This window comes from Halichoeres trimaculatus, unplaced genomic scaffold, assembly GCF_033239565.1.
Source record: "Halichoeres trimaculatus isolate MK-OKI-2021-1 unplaced genomic scaffold, fHalTri1.1 fHalTri1_scaffold_9, whole genome shotgun sequence".
NCBI lineage: Eukaryota > Metazoa > Chordata > Actinopteri > Labriformes > Labridae > Halichoeres > Halichoeres trimaculatus.
The window spans coordinates 27,849,431-27,868,960 of NW_027437188.1; the positions used below are offsets into that span (position 1 = coordinate 27,849,431).

Below are 19,530 nucleotides of genomic sequence, written 5' to 3' on the forward strand. Positions count from 1 at the left end.
TCTCATCCTACAGATTACAGCAAACTCACATTGTTGTCTTTATGCGCAAAGTTACATCAACCCTGGACTCCGTAGATGAAGGTCAGAGCTGTGTTAATAAACCTCTTGAGAACCGAAGCTGCAGATGAGAACAATGTATACCGCAGTCTGAGTCATCAGAGTGTCAGAGAGCACTACGAGGCAGCAAAATATTCCACATCTATATTCATGCTAACCTTTAATGAGAAAACGATCAGTCATTGTTATCTTAATGGAGACCCGCAGCTGGTGGCGAGATCATGATGCTGCTCAGCAAATTAAAGCTCGCTGGGTAAATGAAACACTCTCAGATGCAGCTCGACATGGTCTGAAAGTCTCAAGAAAAACAAAAAACAACTGCAGACTTCTTTGTTACTGTATAAACCTCGTTAGCCTCTACAGATCATTTTTTTCCACACATAAATATATCAGACAACGTGCTCCCTAATGCTATTGCTCTACTCTTGTGCTATTTTTAAACCTGAAATTGTGGAGCTTGCACGGTGTGAAGCTGTGAGAAGGAGAGGTAACCTAAATCTGTCACAGAGAGCTCTGCATTAAAACCTTCCCACAGGAAGCACTACACACTGGGGTCTGGAATAGTATGTCTCTTAAACACACCTTGCTTCATTTATTGTACTGTTTAATGACAGCTAGATTTAATTTTCATGCTCCAATGGTAAAAACAATCTGAGGTCCAGAGATAAATAATTCCCAGTCCTCCGTAGGCTTTACTGATTGGAAAAGTCAACAAAAGGCCACTCAGTGTGCTGCTTTAATGAACACTAGAGGGAATACTGAGGCAAAATGTAATTTCCTGTGAGACACAATAGCAGAGTAATATGTGCATTCAAACACAGTCCTCTCCACAGCGACTGCTGCTCAGGTCAGAGCTTTTACCCTGATGAGGTCTCTTTTTTTGTTTGGTGTCATGGGGATACTAGAGGAGTCAATCCAAGCTCTCAGGGCATTCTGAGACCTTGACAAGGTTTGTTAGGGCTAAAATACACAGACATGTTTCCTTAGAAATTACTGGCAGATGTTATGTTTGTGAACTTTAAAAGATAATTGATTTGTCACGCTAAGGCTACCTTAATTAAAATAACTCATGCCCTGCAAATTAAAAGGGAGTGAGCAGAACCAAAGAGTTTCATGACTTTGAAGCTCTTGTTTCTATAATCTTGTGGTTTAGCAGTATTGACAACTGTGGCATCTGTTCTGCTGACTTCAAGGTATCGGAGGACACAGAAAACAACTTTAACTGGAAATCGAATGTGACAGACACAAGGCAGTCACAGATAGCCCTGAGAGTTTCCAAGCTGTTCCATTTGAACAGAGCCCACATACTATGAAATAACTGTCTGCAACAGCAGACATTTAATACAAAATGTGACAATGATGCAGAAGAATTATAACATCATAGATGTTACATACAACAGTTATCAAAAATTCCTTAAAAATAAATCTTTCTCTTTACAAAAATCACAATTAACAAAATAATTTAGAAAAAATTAGCAGAAACAGCAACTTACAAATCTAAAATCATTATAAAGGTTTTGTTCTTCCTGGCAATCATTAAGCTGGTTAATCATCTGTATGCATTACTAACATCTCTATTTTCCCTTGGCTTCCGTGGCTGATGTCTCTGGTTCACATGAGGCGGCACCTGTGAACTCAACACGATGTCCACAGATATGGGGAATGAAAACCGATCCATCATCTGAGATATTGTTCCCTGAGGAACACGGTGTGTATTTCTCCTGGAAAGGGAAAACAGAGCAGCTTTGTAAGCTCCAGTTCATCATTCAAACTCTGTATGTGTGTGTAAAAAAAGAATAAAAAATTCATACTTGGCCAGCTCATATGGATCAAACTTCCAGCTGGTGTTAGGCTCACAAAAATCCACTTTGTATCCTCTCTTCAGGGCCTGAAATAAATTTTCCATGAGTAGGAGTGTGGCGCATCTTTACTCTAGTATTGTTTGTAAAAACCTTGCACTTACCATTTTAACATACGGCTTCATTTCCCATGCTTGGATGTTTGTGTTATCGATTATAATGGGAGATCGGCCATCATGCATAGCATCTTCAGCTAAAAGAGGAAAAAAACAACAAAGCTCTGTAGGTGGTGACAATAGAGTACAAATCTATCAAAACCATTATCGTTGACATGATGAGTCAGCAACTTGGGAGGACTTGTTCCCACACCTCTATTTATAAAGCTGAAAGAGTGTTTTTTGGAGATGTGATGAAAGTCATTTTCCTGATGGCAGAAAATCAGAGAATTGTGACTTTTCCGATTGAAGTATTGCATTACCAAAGAATTATCTGATCATTTAATTTCATCACAGATCATTTTAATGATTGATCAACAGCTGTTTTCTGCACAAGTCCTTTAAAGTTTGAAAAATACTTAGACAAAAGTTTGTGAAATAAAACAGAAATCAAGACTGCTTCTTTGAAAAAGAAATGACATAAACAAGCAGCACACCTTTAATTTTAAGTAGCTGTCTTTTGATTGATTTCCAGTAGTTATTTTACTTATAGTTGCAGAAAAAAGCCTCAATATGTAAAAACAGCAACACATACCAGGCTGAATTTTGATGAAAATGCTGTTTTATGATAAGAAGGTTCATGAGCCTGTAAATACCTCTTCTTTGGTTCCATTCATGAGCTGCCCCCAGGAGGCATGGGTCATAGCGGTATCCCTCTCTGTGAGAAAAGTAGTCATCTGTGCTCAGTATCAGTCCACTGGGACCAGTTGAGAGCAGCTCTCTGTCAGGAGGAAGGGGCATAAATGTAAGCATGATACATTCATTTCCCTAATTTTTTTTTTTTTCACTTTTTTTGCAATGACATTTCTTTGCTCATCTGAGGACCACAAACAGAGGTACCTGGCCAGAGTGGATTTCCCAGATCCTGGTAGTCCCCTCATCAAGATCAGCACCAAGGAGGAACTAGTGTTATCAAAATGCTGACAGTGCTGCTGTTCCTTCTCTGACTCTCTGTGGCGCCAGTCATAATCTTCACTAAAGTGACACCACTGCTCTTTTCTATCAGTCGACCACCCAAAGTCTCTGTCTTCCAAGTGAACACTGTAGCCAGGGACCCGTTCATCCCTGTCAAAGTGGCATGGAGAGTCTCTGTGAAAGCCTTGAGGTGGTTGGTTGCATAGATTTGGAGGAGGGAAGTTAGTGAATGGTGGGAGATAAGAATCCTCCTGCTGCTGGTTGGTGATGTCTGAACCAGTCAAGTTCTGATTCACATGTGAAGAGGGATTCTGCTGATTTGGTAATAAATGTAAGGGAAGAGGAGGAGGATATGGTGGTTGGTGAAATCTTGTGTTTGGTGGCCTGTTCTGCTTTTCAGGATAATGCCTTTGTTTATGAGGCGAGGCACTCCTTGCAGAGCTCTGATCCTGGTCCGGTCTTGGTCTTCTGGGAGGGTAAGGCTCATTCTTATACCAGTGTGGCCTGGATGGCTTTTTCTGTCCACTACTTCTCTGACAGCCGTCTGTATCCGCAGTTACGCTGGTGTTTACTATTTTTTGCTCACTGGCATCACAAGTCTCTTTGCTGTTTGATGGTGTGAGAGGTATGGTAGGTTGCACAAACCCTTCATCTGGTTTCCCATCAGGGGTATCGATCTGCTCCAGCTCTTTGTAAAACTCGCTCAGTGTATCTTCGGGGTCAGATTTGGCTGTGGATGTTTCTGGAGGAAGTGCTGGACCAATGAAGGTGGAACTGGTGAGTCCGACCTCTTTTAATACTCGCTCTCTCACAATTTCGTCGGGACTGCTGGGGTTATCTGAACCATCTTTACCTTTTTCACTCACGCCGCGGTTTCCTGTGTCGTTAGCGACTGTGCTGGAGGACTCGGTATGAGACATCTGCATGAAAACAGATGGGAACAGAACTTTCAACTTTTAAAGCCCAAAAGACACTTAATTATGCACAAATAAACTCTAAAATAATTTATAATAAAATATGATGGTTAAAGTTAATGTTTAATGCGTTAATAGGTTTTTGGGGGTTGAAACGCACATTACCTAAAACTAAAACCGAAACAAGCCAAATGACAGCGGTCATTCACGAGCAATATGTAACAAAAGCTAATGAATAAAAAAACGTAAATTAAATTAATATTCTTCTTCAATAAAACTTCAAAGATTTAAGGCAGCATTGCATTACAACTTACCGTAGACGTTTAAGAAACATATAAATCGGATACATCGACAAAAAATACACCCGGTACATATGGGCGCGTGTTTACGGAAGTTACGTCAGTCTTCTTCGCTTCATTCACTGCCGTGCATCAGTCAGCGCCACCAGCTGGACAGACATGAGATGAAGCAGCCGGGAAACCGGGAAACAACAGCGAATTTATGGATAAGAAGTTCCATTTCTTGCATCTTCCCTTTGTCACTTTTAAAACACTCCGACATGCCCCAGATATAAGCTTTACCTTATTTACTTTTGTCACTTTGCTGAACTTAATATCACTCTCAATTTGCACTTTTGGCTTTTACTACTGTTATCACAATTTTTCCTTTTATTTATCTACCTTTAAAAAAATCTATTTGTTTTCATCTGTAAATCTATAATCTCTCTTACCCTCTCAGTCTGTTCTGTTATGTTCTCCTCTGCCATTTCACTGTTTAAGTACTGGCTTTGTGTTGTGTTTTTATTGTGTAACTGGCCATTTTGTTTAAAAAACTTTCTCTTTCTTAAAAATGCTGCGAATAATCATTTTGATTATTTCATAGTCCAAAGGGCTGAAAATTTCTGTTTTGGAAACCCAAGATAACAAGCCCAAAAAGTCCTGTTTTACTCAAGACTTTATATTTTTTTGCCATCTAAAAAGATATTCAATTTTAGGTGATAGAGAAGTAATGTAGCACATAGTTATCTCAATTGAAGAGCATTAATTATGGATTTCAACAAAAAAGGAGGTAAATCTGTTAAGTAAATTGCAGTTATGCCACTTAAAGTCTGTGTATTGGAGTCTTACCTTAAAGAAAATAATAGCCTAAAGAAAAGAATGCAGATCACTATGGAGTGATGAATATTAGTACTGCTTTTAAGGGTTTTCACCTTTTTTAATGAGTCCATTTAGACAACAAAACAACAAAATATTTACACATACCACCGCACTTCTTTGTACAATTATTTACATTATATATATTTGCTTGTACAGTACAGTCATATGTTCTCACAGTAAAGCCTGAGTATCAATCATAGCCAGTTCTTCATCATTCACCCATTCCTCCTCTACAGGGGGCTTGATGGGTTTTGCAGCTGGCGTTCGTACAGTTTTAAAAGTGCTTGGTGTCCCAGACCTTCGAGGAGGGTTAAATGTCTTTTTCACACACGGAGAACTCAGTGAGACCAGAGGCGTGAGAGGAGGGGGAGATGGAATACGCGAGAGATAGTCAATGGCTCTCTTTCTCTTCAGGCTGGTCGGGTCTTTCTCTTCTGAACCGTTTGCTGATGAAGGAGTCTTGCTGACAGGTGCGAAAGATCCAAGACTTCTGACTTGGTGCTGAGAAATTAGCTGCACAAAAGAAAAAAAAAAAACTCTAAATCTTGCAGTTTAAAAAGAAAATTTATGAAAAAAACTTCAGATATCACCGTGAACTTACACTTGTCTTTATGCTTTGTCTCCTTTCTGTTGAGGAAGCTGGGGTCCCTGTCTGCAGAGCTGGAGAGGAGATGGAGAGTGGGCCATCAGAGCTGAGTAAATGTGACAGCTTCTCCTCTGCAGCATGGAAGAAGTTATCCTGACTCTGAAAACACAATGAAAATTAGAGTTAGTGTTACAGAGGGTAATTTTATATTTAACTGCACATAAGTCAACGCTGTTTCAAAAACCTTAACAGAATAAGAGATTCAGAATTTTAGAACTTCACCTGTATCAAGTTTCTAAGTATGTTGAGAGACTCCCGAAGATTAATCTCTTTGGGGTTTGTTGTGAAGACGGTCAGATCTCCGGCGTACACAACAGGAGTGGGATGTGTGGATTGACCTCTCAGCTGCAGGTTGCTCAGAGCCAACAAGGTGCGTGGTTTTACCACATCCTCCAAACCAGACTGAGCCAGGCTGCTGAAACAGCGCACTTTGACAAAGTTCAGTTTCCCATCAGCCAAATAAAACGCAGGAGAGGAACCTGTGTTCAAAGACCATTTGACCATTTAGTCAACAATATATTTACGGAAGCAACAGCTGAGATGGTTTAAGCACCCACCCTGTCCATCGATGATGCTGATGATGAATCCTGTGAGATCAGTCTCCCCACACAGAGGCTGGAAATCTGGATTATGAAGATCCACAAACTGTGTGGAAACCCTTGGTTGGTAACGTGTTAATAACCATTCCTGAGAAGCCTGAGATTTAAAATAAAGTGACAGAATATCATTTGATAGAATGACAAAGCAAATTAAAGTTAACATGAATATTTCCATATTCATCTAAATGTATCTTAAGTTCTATATTTGCATCAAGACAGTCAGTGTAAACAGTACCTGTAGGTCCTGAAACTGGGTTTTCTTAGTGGCAGTCAGCTGGATATTTTCACCCCCAGAAAGCTTCTTTCCCTCTGAAGTGCTGAGGTTATATACTTTGTAACGGCAGCCTTCCTTCAGCAAAGACTGAAGGTCAGAAGTAGGTCGCCAAAGACTCAGCTGGTAAACTTTAAAAAAAGAATAAACATCAAACCAACAAAATTGAAATCAGCATTGTAATTTAGAATTTATCAAAAGACAGGAGACTGTACTGTATTTAAATGAATACATAAAGAAGATTTACTGCTGCCAGGATGTCCCATGGAGTCTGCAAAGCAGAGCCTCCATACAGGTGAGACATCTCTCTTAGGACAGCCACCTTCGCTGTTCTCTGCGCTTTCCAAAGCTCGTCTGTATCGATCCTGCAGCTCGGCCTGCTTCCTCTCCATCAGAGACCGCCTGTAGCTATGAAGAGTCTCCAACTGCTGCTCACTCAGCTGAGCCTTTGACACGAAAATCAAACAGATTAAACCTGCAATCATGAATGCAATTAAATAAACAGCAAAATAAAAAATCCTTTATCACCTCGAGATAACCCAGGTCTTCTCCCACTGCTTCATAGAGCTCCTCTCCATCTTGAAGACTTAAAATATCCTGATGACTGAGTGTTCGTCTTCTTCGTGGAAGTTTGCTCTTACCTGAAGATGAAATGTGTTATGTTTATACATGTTGTTGAGCCTACATTTAATATCCTGAGAACAAAACCCCTACCTTTCTCCTCCTTTTCAAATTCAGCCTGAATCTTGGCAAACAGGGCCTCCATGGTTCTTTGTTTGTTGGTGCTGTATCGTCTCGCCTCCTTTTCTTCAGCACGAACTGAACGAAACACAATGCCACCATCTGGTTTTCTCTCCATCCACTGAGAAACACGGCGAGAAGGCAGTCAGGAGTCAATCAAACATTATATCAAGAGGAACAGTAGCGATATATGTAGAAAGACGGCACATACTTGTATGGGGTAGCTTCTCAGTATGATAATGTCCACACATCCTACTGGCCCTCCATTGCTGTACAAGCTGGAAACAGGAAGCAGGAACGGCCGTGGATCCCTGTGGAACCCCAGCTTAACATCCCACCGTGCGATCCTGGTGCTGTTAGCGCAGATCTTAAACAATCAACGAGTAAACATGTTATCCAGATATCTTATAAAATAATGAACCAACTTAGGGCTCCAGACTCACCTTTAACATGAGCGACTCAGGGGCCTCCAGAGGGGAGCAGGCATCCTGAGATCCCACCAGCTGAGCCCCATGGGTGATAAGCTTCACACCCACAGCAAAGCGCCCTTTGTGAAGCATGGCAGTCAGAGGCTCATCCAGCTGTGCTTTGATGGAGTACCATCCATCTGTCAGCCACACAACTGCACATGTGGTTTCCACTCGAGCGTCGCCACCTTGTGGAGTCTTGGTGTCAGCGAAGCTCTGTCTTTTTGAGGACTGACCCCTGGAGAAGACCCCGCAGACACAAAGGACGAGGGTTTTGGCTGCTGTGTCGTCCTTTTCCATGATCCTTCTCAGAGCTGGCCTGCGACTGTTGTCCACCTCAACATCATATCTAAACAAAGGAGTGAAATAATCAAAACTTTAATCTATACATTTTGAGAAGGATTGTTGGATTTCTTGCCAGCTAACAGCAATACCATAAGTTTATGTAACCTTTATTTTACCAGGAACAATCCCATTGAGATGCAAGATCTCTTTTACAAGGGAGTCCTGGCCAAGACGGCAGCATAAGAAAGTTTCACACAGATGACAATAGATGGAAATAAATCAACAATACAACAAGCTCATAAATTAGCAGTGTTCGGCAGTAAAACAAGCGCACGGGCTCATCAGGTGATCCTTGATCCTAGTTTTAAAATAGTCCAAGCTAACATGATTGTTCAGTTTCAAATGGCCTTGAAGCTCAGACCAAGATGAAGGAGCAAAAACACTTGAAGCTCTTTGACCAAAGACAGAGCGAGTTTGAGGAACCACAAATAAAATCTGACAGTTTGACTAAATGTTACAGCCAGCAACAACCTTAGGGGTCAGTAAAGAGCATAAATAAGACTGCAAATCATTTAGTATGGCCTTATAAAGAAAGATATACCAATGCTTCATTCTTCTATAATGTAGGGGAGACAGGACAACTTTTTCATACAAGACACAGTGATGTGTGCGAAATCCTGATACCAAAACAAAGTGCAATGCAGCATGGTAAACTAAGTACAGCATTTTTAGAGAGGCAGGTGAAGCTTGCATAAAAAGAATGTCATCATAGTCAAGAACAGATTAAAAAATTGCTTGAATCATTTTTTTTCCAAGCAACAAATTAAAAACATCCTTTGTAATTGTAAAAAAGCCTAGCTTCACCCTCAGTTTTTTTTTTTATAAGTTCTGAATGTGATGGCTAAAAGAAAGGTTTTCATCCAAGAGGAACCAAGGTGTTTGAAAGAATGGACCCATTCAATCCACTCATTTGACAGAGGAAAAAGATGACATTTATCCTCTACTGTCCTCTTAGATCTAGAGAAGTACATTGCTTTTGTTTTATCATCCTTTAAAACCAGCCTCAGTTTACAGAGGCTGCGTTTCCACCAAGCAGTCCGGTTCGGTTCAGCACTGTTTGGTACGTTAAGCCTGACCCCATTTGCGTTCTCACAGTAAACTGTGCCCTCTGGTGGTAGGCGGCATGTAAGCCGGATGCCGAAAGCCGCAGCTGTTAAATACTAACGTGACACCATAGCAGCGCGACAGTGTACCCCGCTAATAAATCCAACAAAGAAGACAAACATGACACAGCAAACAAAGAGCACAGATGGAAGACATGCAGCAAATGTCCTCTCTGTGATTGGCATGTGGCTCTTTGTCACAAAGTGCAATCAAGCTTTGGTTCAGAGAAGTCTGCGTGCCGCCAGGAGAAATATAGCAGCTTCTGTCGCACAGTAAAGTGACGATTCTACTGATCAATCAATTGTATGCAGTGTTGTAGCTCCACCTTCTAAGAGCGGATCGGTTCAGTCTAGCACCCATACAAAAGGGTTCCAAAAAGTGGGACGGCTCGTCTCAGTTTTTGGAGATCTGCCCCAGGATAAGTCAGTGGAAACGCCACAAAATGTGTGCCGTACTGAGACGAACCGAACCAGTCTGCTTGGTGGAAACGGGGCTAAAGACTTTTCTGGACAGTGTTAAAAGCAGTTTGCAGGTTGGTTGACTACACTCAGAAGAGAGGAACCTGAGATGTAAAGGATGGTGTCATCCGCGTAAAATGACTATAACCGTGTGTACCTGTACTTGAGTTGTAGGAGAACCTGCTCCGGAGTGAGACAGACGCTGCCCATCGTGTCTGGAAACGATCTCTCCATTGATGCCTGCTTCCACACGATCCATCTGTAGTGGTTGTACACCCACTCCTCACTGATCAGTTTGGGATCCACACCCGGAGAGTCATACAGCGCTCTGTAGAGACCACAGAGTGAGATGGTTTCTGTACAATCAGCCTGTAGTGTTTATTTTTATGCTGTACCAAGATATCACACAGTAAGCACCTGCAGAACTCCTGTTTCCCTGCAGTCCCATCATTGCTGGGGATCAGCCACCCTCCATCAGCTAGCTGAACACCACCTCCATCTATAAATGCTTCCTGTCTAATGAACTGCTGTAACCTGAAGCGAAAGGATTCTGCAGTCTCGCCACTGATCTCAGACACATGCTCATGAACTCCATATCCATACAGCTGAAACAGAAAACATGAATGTGTTAAAACAATTGAGATTTCAAAGTGTTTACACTGCCAAATGAACCTGCGGCTCTCTCCTTGCCTGTTTTTGCGTGTATCTTCCAGGATGTCTTCCATTAACAGCGGCTTTCAGCTGTATCCTTGACACACCTGATGTTCTGGTGAGAAACAAACTTCCTGGTAGAGGTCTGATGGTCTGACGCTTCTTCTTCCTGATCCTCATGTCTTGCATGTCTCGTGCCAGCTCGATGTTGTGAAGATTCTGCAACATTTCTGAACAGCATAAACACACATTATTTATAATGACACCTGTGCAGTGCATCTTCAGCGTATGATACAGACTCAATGAAGAGGTTAATTCACCTTTGCTTCTGCACAACATCTCATCAGGATGCGAGTCCTCTGATGCACAACCAGTAGGTAGGTTTTCATTATTGACAGGATCATCTTTCATGTCATTCAAGGCCACCGTCTCTTTGCTTTCAGCATTACAAGATCTATCTGCAGGGCTCTGTGTGTTCTTAGTGGGTGGAACATAAGTGTTGCTGTTAGCTGGCATTCCAACAGCACTGCAGTGTTTATCCTCCCCCTCCTGTGGTTTAGAAGAGCTCTCTTGGACAATAGTTCTTTGTTTCTTGAACGGAGGAACAAACGCAGGAGGTGTTCTTATGTTCTCCAAGTGCATAGCATTCTTGCGGCTCTCCGTCTTTGGATTTTTGAGGAATGGAGGAACAAATGCCGGTGTCCTGGTCTGTGCTGACCTGCTGCCTCCTGGCGCCGAGTGTTGCGTCGGCGTTGTCTTTTGAAATCGACTTTCTGTAAACTGGTTTCCACTCCTGTAAGACGAAACAATGCATCACAAACAGGAGACCACCTTTAGTGAGAAGCAGCTTCAAAGCACGGCAAAACTTACCTGTGTGGTCTTGTGATGTTTGGATGAAGAGAGTTGCTGTACTTGAAGACTCTTCGGTCTTTCATTACACCTTTATTAAGACAAAAACATCATGTTATTAATCCTTAGACGAAAAATGTTCTTTATGGAGTGTTTATTGCAGTGATTTACCGTTTAGGCTGCTTGTTTCTGGTAAGAGAGTAGAAACTTTTGCACCATCAACACTTCTGTCAAAATCTTCCAGTAATCGTCTCTTCAGAGGAGGCTGGCCTGGAATATTTAAAACAAACAGACAGAAAGAGTCAAAGCTTGTAGCTGGCTAAATGAAGAATTTACTCACGCTGCACAAACTTAATCAAACTTAAATGTCTGAGAAAAGGATCTGAAAACACAGAAATCAACGAAGCATTAAAAAAAATGACATAAATATAACAAACACTCACCAACCACATCCTGCTCCTCTGCCAGACGTTTCCCTCGTCCTTTGCACTCCTCTGCTGAAGTGCTGCAGGATTTCAAACCGTCTTGCGGCGGCGCATTTTCTGACATACAGAGGATCTGTCCAGCCACAGACTCGTCCTCTAACAAAGCTCTGGTGCAGTCCAGAGCCTCCTGAGCCAGAATCTTCTGCTGGGTTTCAGTGCAGCCGTGAAGATGAAGTGACTGTAAGCACAAATCTGAAGACTCACTTCTGGTTGTCTGATTTGTCTCATGGTCCAGCGCACCTGACGTTTCCTCTGTGAGGGTGCTGTGAAGTTTGTTCACCCTGGATGAAGATGTTTTTTCTTCTTTAAGCTTTAATTCATCTGTTGGTTTCTTGTCTTTGTTGAAAGTACAACCTGAATCTTGAAGGATTTCAGATTTATTTACCGTGGGCATTTCTTTAGACCGGGCTGTGGCGAGATCAGAACTCCAAGTTCTTTCCTCATCTTCAGCTTTTGGTGAATCATCATGAAAGTCCCCTTCAGTGAATTCGTCCAGAAGGGTCTTCGCTTTCAACAAACTTTTATGAGAAATTTGGACTTTTGCTCCTCCTGCAGTTTTGAAACCACACTGTATGTTCTCTCCTCTCTGCCTCTCATTTTGTGTCTTGTCACTGCTGGGTGAATCTACAGCAATCTCACTGTCACTGAGGAGAGCTTTGGCCTTCTGGAGACTCTCAGATGAAACTGGAACTGGCTTACCACTGGCTGATTGAAACTGTGGGTTCCTTGCTGGCTGACAGGAATCCTTGGTTTGTGTTGGTTTCGCACTGATCGTGTCCTGAATGTCATCACATTCACTGAACAGAGTCTTTGCTTTCTGTAAGGCTGCAGAAGAAATGGAGACTCCTTTCCCACTAGCTGTCTGAAATCCACCACCCTGCGTTTGCACTTGGTCTTTTTCTTGATCTGGCCACTTGTTTGAGCTCTCACATGTCACACTTTCACTTAACAGAGACTTTGCTTTTGCCATTGCATCATCAGACACACACACTTTCTTCCCACTGGCTGTACTGAAGCCGCCACCAGTGCTCAATTCATCAATGGCAGGGGGACAAAAGCTGTTTGATGCTGTGCACAATGGAGAGGAGCCTGGCTTTGTCATCAAAGGCAGGTTTTCATTTGAAGGAGCTCTGTTTGTGTTTCCGGAAAACCCTTTGTGAGGGGTTTTACCACTCGGAGGTTTCATCTTCTCAGAGTTTGTACCTGGTCTCACATTTTCAAACTCGGAGGATCCACTTCGAGAAAAGTTTGTCACCTTGTCATCTTGAAGGTTTTTCTTCTCATCAACATGTGCTGGAGTTTTATGTTTGTCTGAATTGGCATCATGCGTTTCTGTAAAGTCACATTCCTTAAAAAAATCATCTGAGTTCTGCATTGCTTTGAGTGAAATAGAATCATCTTCAAAATCTTTCCACATGTTTTTTGCCTTTAACAGATTCTTCTCAGACACGTGGACTCTTACTCCCCCCGCAGTCGAGAAACCCAAATGAAGTTTCTCAGAGCTCTGAACCCTTTTTTCTACTTCTTTGTCAGAACTTCTCATGTCAGAAAAAGCTGGGCTCTCTTTGTCACAGCTGATGTCACTAAAGAGAGCTTTTGCCTTTTGGAGAGCTTCGGGTGAAAGAGCCACAGACTTCCCACTCGCTGACTGGAATCCACTTCTCCTGGGTGCTGGTTTAGGAGGTGGCATCTTGGAATGATCACCGCCTTCATCACACTCACTAAAAAGCAGCACTGCTTTCTTGAGCGCCTCAGATGATATAGTGACACTTTTTCCACCTGCTGTGTGAAATCCTCCTCTGTTAGTGTCAGGTCCTTTTTGATCATTCCGGTGAGATGCTTTTTGTTTCAATTTGTCTTCATGTATATGACTTTCACTCAACAGATGCTCTGCTTTCTTCAAAGCTTCATCCGACACCAAAACTTTCTGTCCTCTTGCGGTGCAGAATCCACCTCCACTGCTCAATCTATCAACGTCAGGGAAGTCGATATTCTTTGGTGTTGTGCATGAAAGAGTTTTTACAGATGAAGACACGCTCCCGTTTGTTGAAGCTGGTGTATCCTGAAAACCCGACCTCTGGACGCTCCGACACAACGGTTCATTCTTTCTTTTTGCTTTAACAGGAACACTTGTGTTGCTGTCTGTAACGTCACAGTCTTTAAAGAAAGCGTTTGCTTCTTGCATTGCTTTTGCTGTAATAGAAATCTTTTTCCCACTGGCCATCTGGAAGCCACCTTGACACGAGTCTGTGTCCATTGTGGAGTTGTTAAAACTCTTTCTTGCATCATCTCTCACATCCTGTTCATCCTGACACACAGACTCCTCTGTGTTAGGAAAACAGCTCCCATCTTTCCCTGGTGGAGTATTTCCTCTGAATGTTAACTCTACATTATCCTCTTTTTGCTTCAAAACATAACCCGAGTGATTATCTTCACTCTGCTGATGCTGCGCTTTAGCATCAGCGTTTTTACTCTGTACGTCAGGTGAGTTTTGACTTTCCTCTAAATCTGCAAACAAAGCTCGGGCTTTGCTCAGGCACTTTTTTGAGACTCTCACAACATTTCCTCCTGCAGTCTTAAACCCTACACCGAGCATCAAAGGATTTGAGGATTCTGGCTGAGTTATTTCAGCGTGTACGGTGTTGTTAACATTTTGGAGTTTAGCTTCAGGAGACGCCTTTTCCTCTGTCACTGTGATTTCACTCTTGATTTTAAAAGTCTCACAGCTGCCTGTACCATCTGGATCTAAGTTAGTGCTCTTCTGCGTCACAGGTACCGCCTGGTGCTTCTCCAAACTAAAACTGTCATCAAAATCGATGCCTGCAAGAAAATCAGGGTCCAGTTCTTTGTCAACACTCTGGAGGGAAGCAGTGTTTTCTTGACAGTGTTGTTTTGGCTTTGCAGTTTTGAGGGGCGTGAATTCAAACTGGCTGTCTGTTTCTTCCAGAAGAGTGCACAGCTCAGAAACATCTGCTTTCTGTGAAGCTGTTAACTGGAAACTGGTATCTGATAACTTCTCATCAGAGGCACGAGGCTGATTCAAGTTAGAAGTCGTTTTTGTCACAGAGTCATGATGCTTCAGATTTTCCGACCTCATCGGTTTATCGTTAAAAGTCCTTTCTCCTTCAGTCTCCTCGAAGAGACGCTTTGCTTTTTGCAGGTTGGCTGCTGAGATGTGTATTCCTTTGTTTGAAGCCGTTTTGAAGCCTGATGTATGAACGGATGGGAAGGAAATGTCTGATTTCTCTGGCAGACTGCTACAAAGTTGACCATTAGGTGGAACGCAATTCATATTATTGACTGCTCCCTTTGCCTCGTCTGTTGATGTGTTCTTTATGTGTAGCTCACTCTCTCTGCTTAGCTTAGCAGCCGTTTCAGCTTCTTGAAAAATGATATCCTGATGCTCTTTGTTTGTAGGGTTCGCTTTGTGGATTTCATTCTTAAAGCCAGCCCATTGATGACTCTGATAGTTGTTTTCAGAGCCAGGAACAGCAAACGATGGAGCAGTCAAGTGAGTGATGTCTGTAACAGCAGACTGAAACCCACTGTCGCTGATTGTGACCTCACCAACGGGGTTACTTTGGATTAGTGTGGAGTCATGTCTCCTATCACTGATCTCATCATCAGGCTCATTGTTTGCATGCTTTGCTTTCTGCTTGGCTTGTTTCATAGCCGACAGACAAGCTGACGGAGAGAAGACACTTTGAGGGGCGTCCTCTGCTGCTTTGCTTGGTTGATCGGGGTCTGACATTTCACTCAAGTCTTGTGCGAAATCTCTGCAAAGCTGCGACATGTCAAGATCTTGAACTTCTGCTTCTACAGGAGGAGGAAGGTTTTCTTCAGTGACACTGTCCTGTTTCTGCCTTTCATTTATGCTGCAGTGATCAGCTTCAGCAGAAGCCTTTCCCAGCTGTTTCGTGTTGGAGTCTCTTCCTGAGAATTAAAAAGGAAAATAAATCACCAAGTAAAGAACAGCTTTTTTCACCTCCCCTTCTTACAAAACACATTAAAGCATTAATAATCTGTATAGATTTAAAGTGTTTACCTGGATCAGGGATGCTTTGAGGCGAGACTGTCCTCTGAATCTGTGTCTCTTCTCCTTGAGCGGGTTGTTTCGGAGTCTGAACACTGTATATGAATTTCCTCTTCTTCTTGGTGAAGCCGGAGTCTGTAACACTCAAAGGTTTTCTGGCTTGTGCACTAGAATCTGAGTCTTTTTGTGACTGTTCTGTAAATATATTGTTTCTTACTTGGATGGCAGCGCTATTATCCCAGCAAGAAACGGTGCAAGATGGGATTTCAGATAAACTCAGTGGAGACCACTGTGTGTTTCCATTATCACAAGTTTTCACTGGTGGGGAAGAGGGAAGTTGTCCAGGTCCCTGATCATCTGTTTCCTGTTCTCTGGATGCAGTGTCCTCCATCACTGAGACATCAGCGGTGCTGCAGCCAGGTTCCTCTGATGGAATGATTTGTTTTCTTTTGTTCCTGTCAGCTTTGACTTTTCTAAGTGCCAAGTTACTGTTTGTGAAAAACATAGAGAGAACATTTTCATCTGCTTCATGAAGATTTGCTGCAGTGGTGCAAATTTCTCCATCCTCAGTAGCAGGAGGGAGCTCCTGTTTCCAAACACCATCACTCTGATGAGGATGAGACGTGGGAGACTCGTGGTATTCTGGATTCTGAGCAAACTCAGGTGAACACACACCTGTTGATGGTAGAGGAAGATGCTATTAAATTTTTTTTTTATCACTATGAGCATATGCCATACCATATGCAAAGCAAAGTACACAAAATAAAGAAATTTGGTGTTAGTAAAGTGTTAAAACATGGCACCTTGGTGAACAGTGGGCTTCACTGGTGACACCACTTCAACTCTGGATGCATTAGAAAGAGACGGGAAAAGCTCACGCACGAGCTGAGAGAGGTAGGGAAAAAAAAGTTATCAAAGTAAAATCACATCATATCTCTCAGGAAAGTCAAAACTGTGCTCCAAATCTCACACACGACTTGTCTCCAGCTACATGTTACTGTTAGGCATGCAGTATGTCTGCATGACAGAGAGTACTTACTACAACGTTCTTCTCTGCAGACAGACTCTGCGGGCAGAAACTCTCATCTTGTTTGGCTTTGAAAAGGAAACAGAGTTGTGGTTATACAAACACCCCATTTTAACATTCACAGATTTAAGAAAAGTATTATTTGCATACTCAAAATCAGGGTGGATGGAGCTCCTGTTGGGGTGTTCAAAGAACTGGTCCACGTTATATCAGGATGTAACGTTGCACCAAGACTCTCAGATATCTGCCTCGCGTAGCTCATCTGCATCATCAAGGAGGAAAAAGTTAAACGTTATCTGCGTCTTCTGAATGTAATAAAGGCTGTGCAAAGATAAACAAGTCACTTACAGGAGATTTTTGTGGGGTGTGAAGCAGATCTGTAAAAATAGTAAAAGAAAACAAAGAAATAAAGACATGATTATTGAATCTCCTTCAAAAACATAAATCAAATAAGTGAGACAATGATCAATCTGCATCTTACCAAAACTGTCCAGACTTTGGGGCTGGACACTGCCATACTTGGTTACTGGGACCCTGACAAGATATTCCTTATTTTAATACTTGACATTTGTTCAGGAAAAAATGATCAACCTAAAAAATATAATATACTTCTTTGTAAACAGCATAAAGAGTCAGACTTGTTGCACTTACTCCTCTTTGGACATCTGAAACAGACATGGACTTTGCATTGCTGTCCATGGCATCTTGTCTTTTTCTGAAACGCACCAAAGAGAGACAGCTATAAATCCAACCTCAGCAAAGCTTTTAATGCAAGTAAGTTTATGTAATTTAAACACATAACAGTATCATTGATATTATTTTCAACTCGTCTGAATAGATGATTATAAAAAAGAAGAAGAAGAACCTTGTTCAGCAGTGAATGACTGCTCATTCTCTGTTTCAGGCGACGCAGCTCGTCTGTGTCTGAAGAGTTTTGGGGTTGAAAACAGCTGACTGTCTGCACTGACTGCAGTTTTGTCAAAAGGTGCTTTAAACTGTCCCTCTTGGTTCGCACAGAGGTCATCTTGGTCAGAGACATTCTCCTCATTATTACAGGTTTGAGCTGTCAGAGATTCAAACCAGTCTGGATCCAGAGGTCCCAGCTCTATTTGAAGACAATGAAAACAGGTGATGAGCTCATGATTTTCAAGTTGGAAAAAAACACGGAAATACAGCCTGGACAGAAACATTTGACAGCTTTTAATGACTAAACGTTTTTTTTTTAATGAGATCTTGAGAAACAATTACTTGTTTTCACAAAAATGAGTGGAAAAAAATGATCGTTGAATGACCACCCAGGCCTTCCGTAAGCATCATACCTGTCCAGATGTCATCTTTGAATGTGTCGTACATGCTTTTGGAGGGTAAATCCATATCACTCCACTTGTAAAACCCCTAAAACTTGTCATATGGCACACCTGCGAAGAAAACGTTTTTATCGTAAACTTTGACAAGTTAAGGGACTCACCCAATTAGAAACAAAAGCAATAACACATGTTTGCTTTAAACCAAATGAGACTATACCGCTAACGTCAGCTCAGGTACGAGCAGTCTGCTGCTGTTACGACCCCGCGTTATGTAGCTCACCGCTATGAGCTAACATTAAAATTAAAAACGTGACAACATAAAAGACGAGTCATAAATAAGGTATGATGTATGTATAACTAATTAAAAGTCCTGTAGATGCCGTGGTTTGTTGTTCATTTTAGAAAACAAGTCGATTTAGACTTGGTAAATACGTTAGTCAATAAATTTGACTAAGGTAACTCAGTTACTCCTTCAAAAACGGAACTAGACAGCGGCAATACACAAAGACTAAAAGTAACTTTATCTCACCATGGCGGCGTGTGAGAGTGTCCTCTCTCATATCGTCACAGTGTCCACTAAATGTTGATGTCAAATCACAAAAACACGAAATGAAATGACACAAACTTGTCCTGCTAGTCGGCCTCAGCAGGAAAACAAACCTCGCGCGCCAAGCACCGGAAGTCAGAGCGACTTCACAATAAGAGTCTGTGAAAAGACGCTAAAACTACATAAAAAAAAAAAAATCCTTTAATCCAAAAATAAAGGTAGCAGTGATGGAATAAAAATACATTATAGAAAAACCTAGTGTAAACGAATAAGCTAAAACAGGTTATTGCCTGTACAATATCTGAGAAAATCCACCTATGATGACACGTGTACGTCTTTGTGCTGTGCTACCCCTAAATTAACTTTTAAAAAATATTTTATTGTACTGTCGAGCAGACACAGTTTCAGTTTAAAAAAAATAACATTAGAAAAAAATTTTCTTGATAAACCCAACCCATCAGTAAAATAAATTCATGGTTAGTCTTCCTGTCCTACTGCCAGGCCTTACTACAAATAGAATGGAATAGTGTAAAAACATGACCTTAAAATCAACTGGCTTTTTTAATGTGGTATTTGATAAAACAACAAAAGCAACTACAAATATATTGTTTTTACTGTTAAATATAAGGTAATGTTACAATATTAGGGTCCTAAAGCATCTAAAATGTCATCTTAAAATGTGAAAGTTGCAATCTCTTAAATGTTCTATCTATTTGAAGTTTACCAGTTACATAAATATTGAGATGTTGCTCTCACAGTGATGTTACAAATTGAACTGGTTAGAAAGTCTGACTTGTGAAACTTGTAGATGTATTCACTGAATTATTTAATTCCTTTCTTGCATGTTTAAACTCCTGTTAATACAGTTTTTATTTTCGTCAATATTAAACATTATCTTTATACTTCATTTTACCATCTCATATTTTGTAAAGTTTCTTTAGTT

The 19,530-nt window shown here is 41.5% G+C and overlaps 2 protein-coding genes across 3 annotated transcripts; both read right to left on the minus strand.

Moving 5' to 3' along the window:
- Window positions 1-265: 265 nt before the first annotated feature.
- Window positions 266-4,357, minus strand: n4bp2l2 (NEDD4 binding protein 2-like 2). Its single transcript, XM_074678729.1, has 6 exons — window positions 4,215-4,357; window positions 2,912-3,906; window positions 2,668-2,792; window positions 2,021-2,109; window positions 1,869-1,945; window positions 266-1,778 (listed from the first exon to the last, which is right to left on the minus strand). The coding sequence occupies exons 2-6, from the start codon at window positions 3,904-3,906 to the stop codon at window positions 1,607-1,609; spliced, it is 1,458 nt and encodes a 485-aa protein (XP_074534830.1). The 5' UTR covers window positions 4,215-4,357; the 3' UTR covers window positions 266-1,606.
- A 749-nt stretch (window positions 4,358-5,106) lies between these two features.
- On the minus strand, window positions 5,107-18,741 carry brca2 (BRCA2 DNA repair associated). Of its 2 annotated transcripts, none has more exons than XM_074679452.1 (27): window positions 18,570-18,741; window positions 18,053-18,151; window positions 17,599-17,838; window positions 17,385-17,448; window positions 17,215-17,267; window positions 17,082-17,110; window positions 16,884-16,995; window positions 16,746-16,801; window positions 16,510-16,591; window positions 15,719-16,381; window positions 11,632-15,606; window positions 11,360-11,458; window positions 11,210-11,279; window positions 10,660-11,132; window positions 10,379-10,569; window positions 10,106-10,293; window positions 9,846-10,016; window positions 7,758-8,130; window positions 7,526-7,681; window positions 7,288-7,435; window positions 7,102-7,214; window positions 6,821-7,019; window positions 6,538-6,704; window positions 6,261-6,399; window positions 5,926-6,182; window positions 5,659-5,802; window positions 5,107-5,558 (listed from the first exon to the last, which is right to left on the minus strand). In XM_074679452.1, exons 2-27 carry the CDS (start codon window positions 18,105-18,107, stop codon window positions 5,229-5,231), a joined length of 8,547 nt encoding a protein of 2,848 aa, XP_074535553.1. In that variant the 5' UTR covers window positions 18,108-18,151; window positions 18,570-18,741; the 3' UTR covers window positions 5,107-5,228. The 2 variants fall into 2 exon arrangements, with proteins under 2 accessions (XP_074535553.1, XP_074535552.1); XM_074679451.1 differs by having other exon boundaries at window positions 5,107-5,570.
- Window positions 18,742-19,530: the final 789 nt, after the last annotated feature.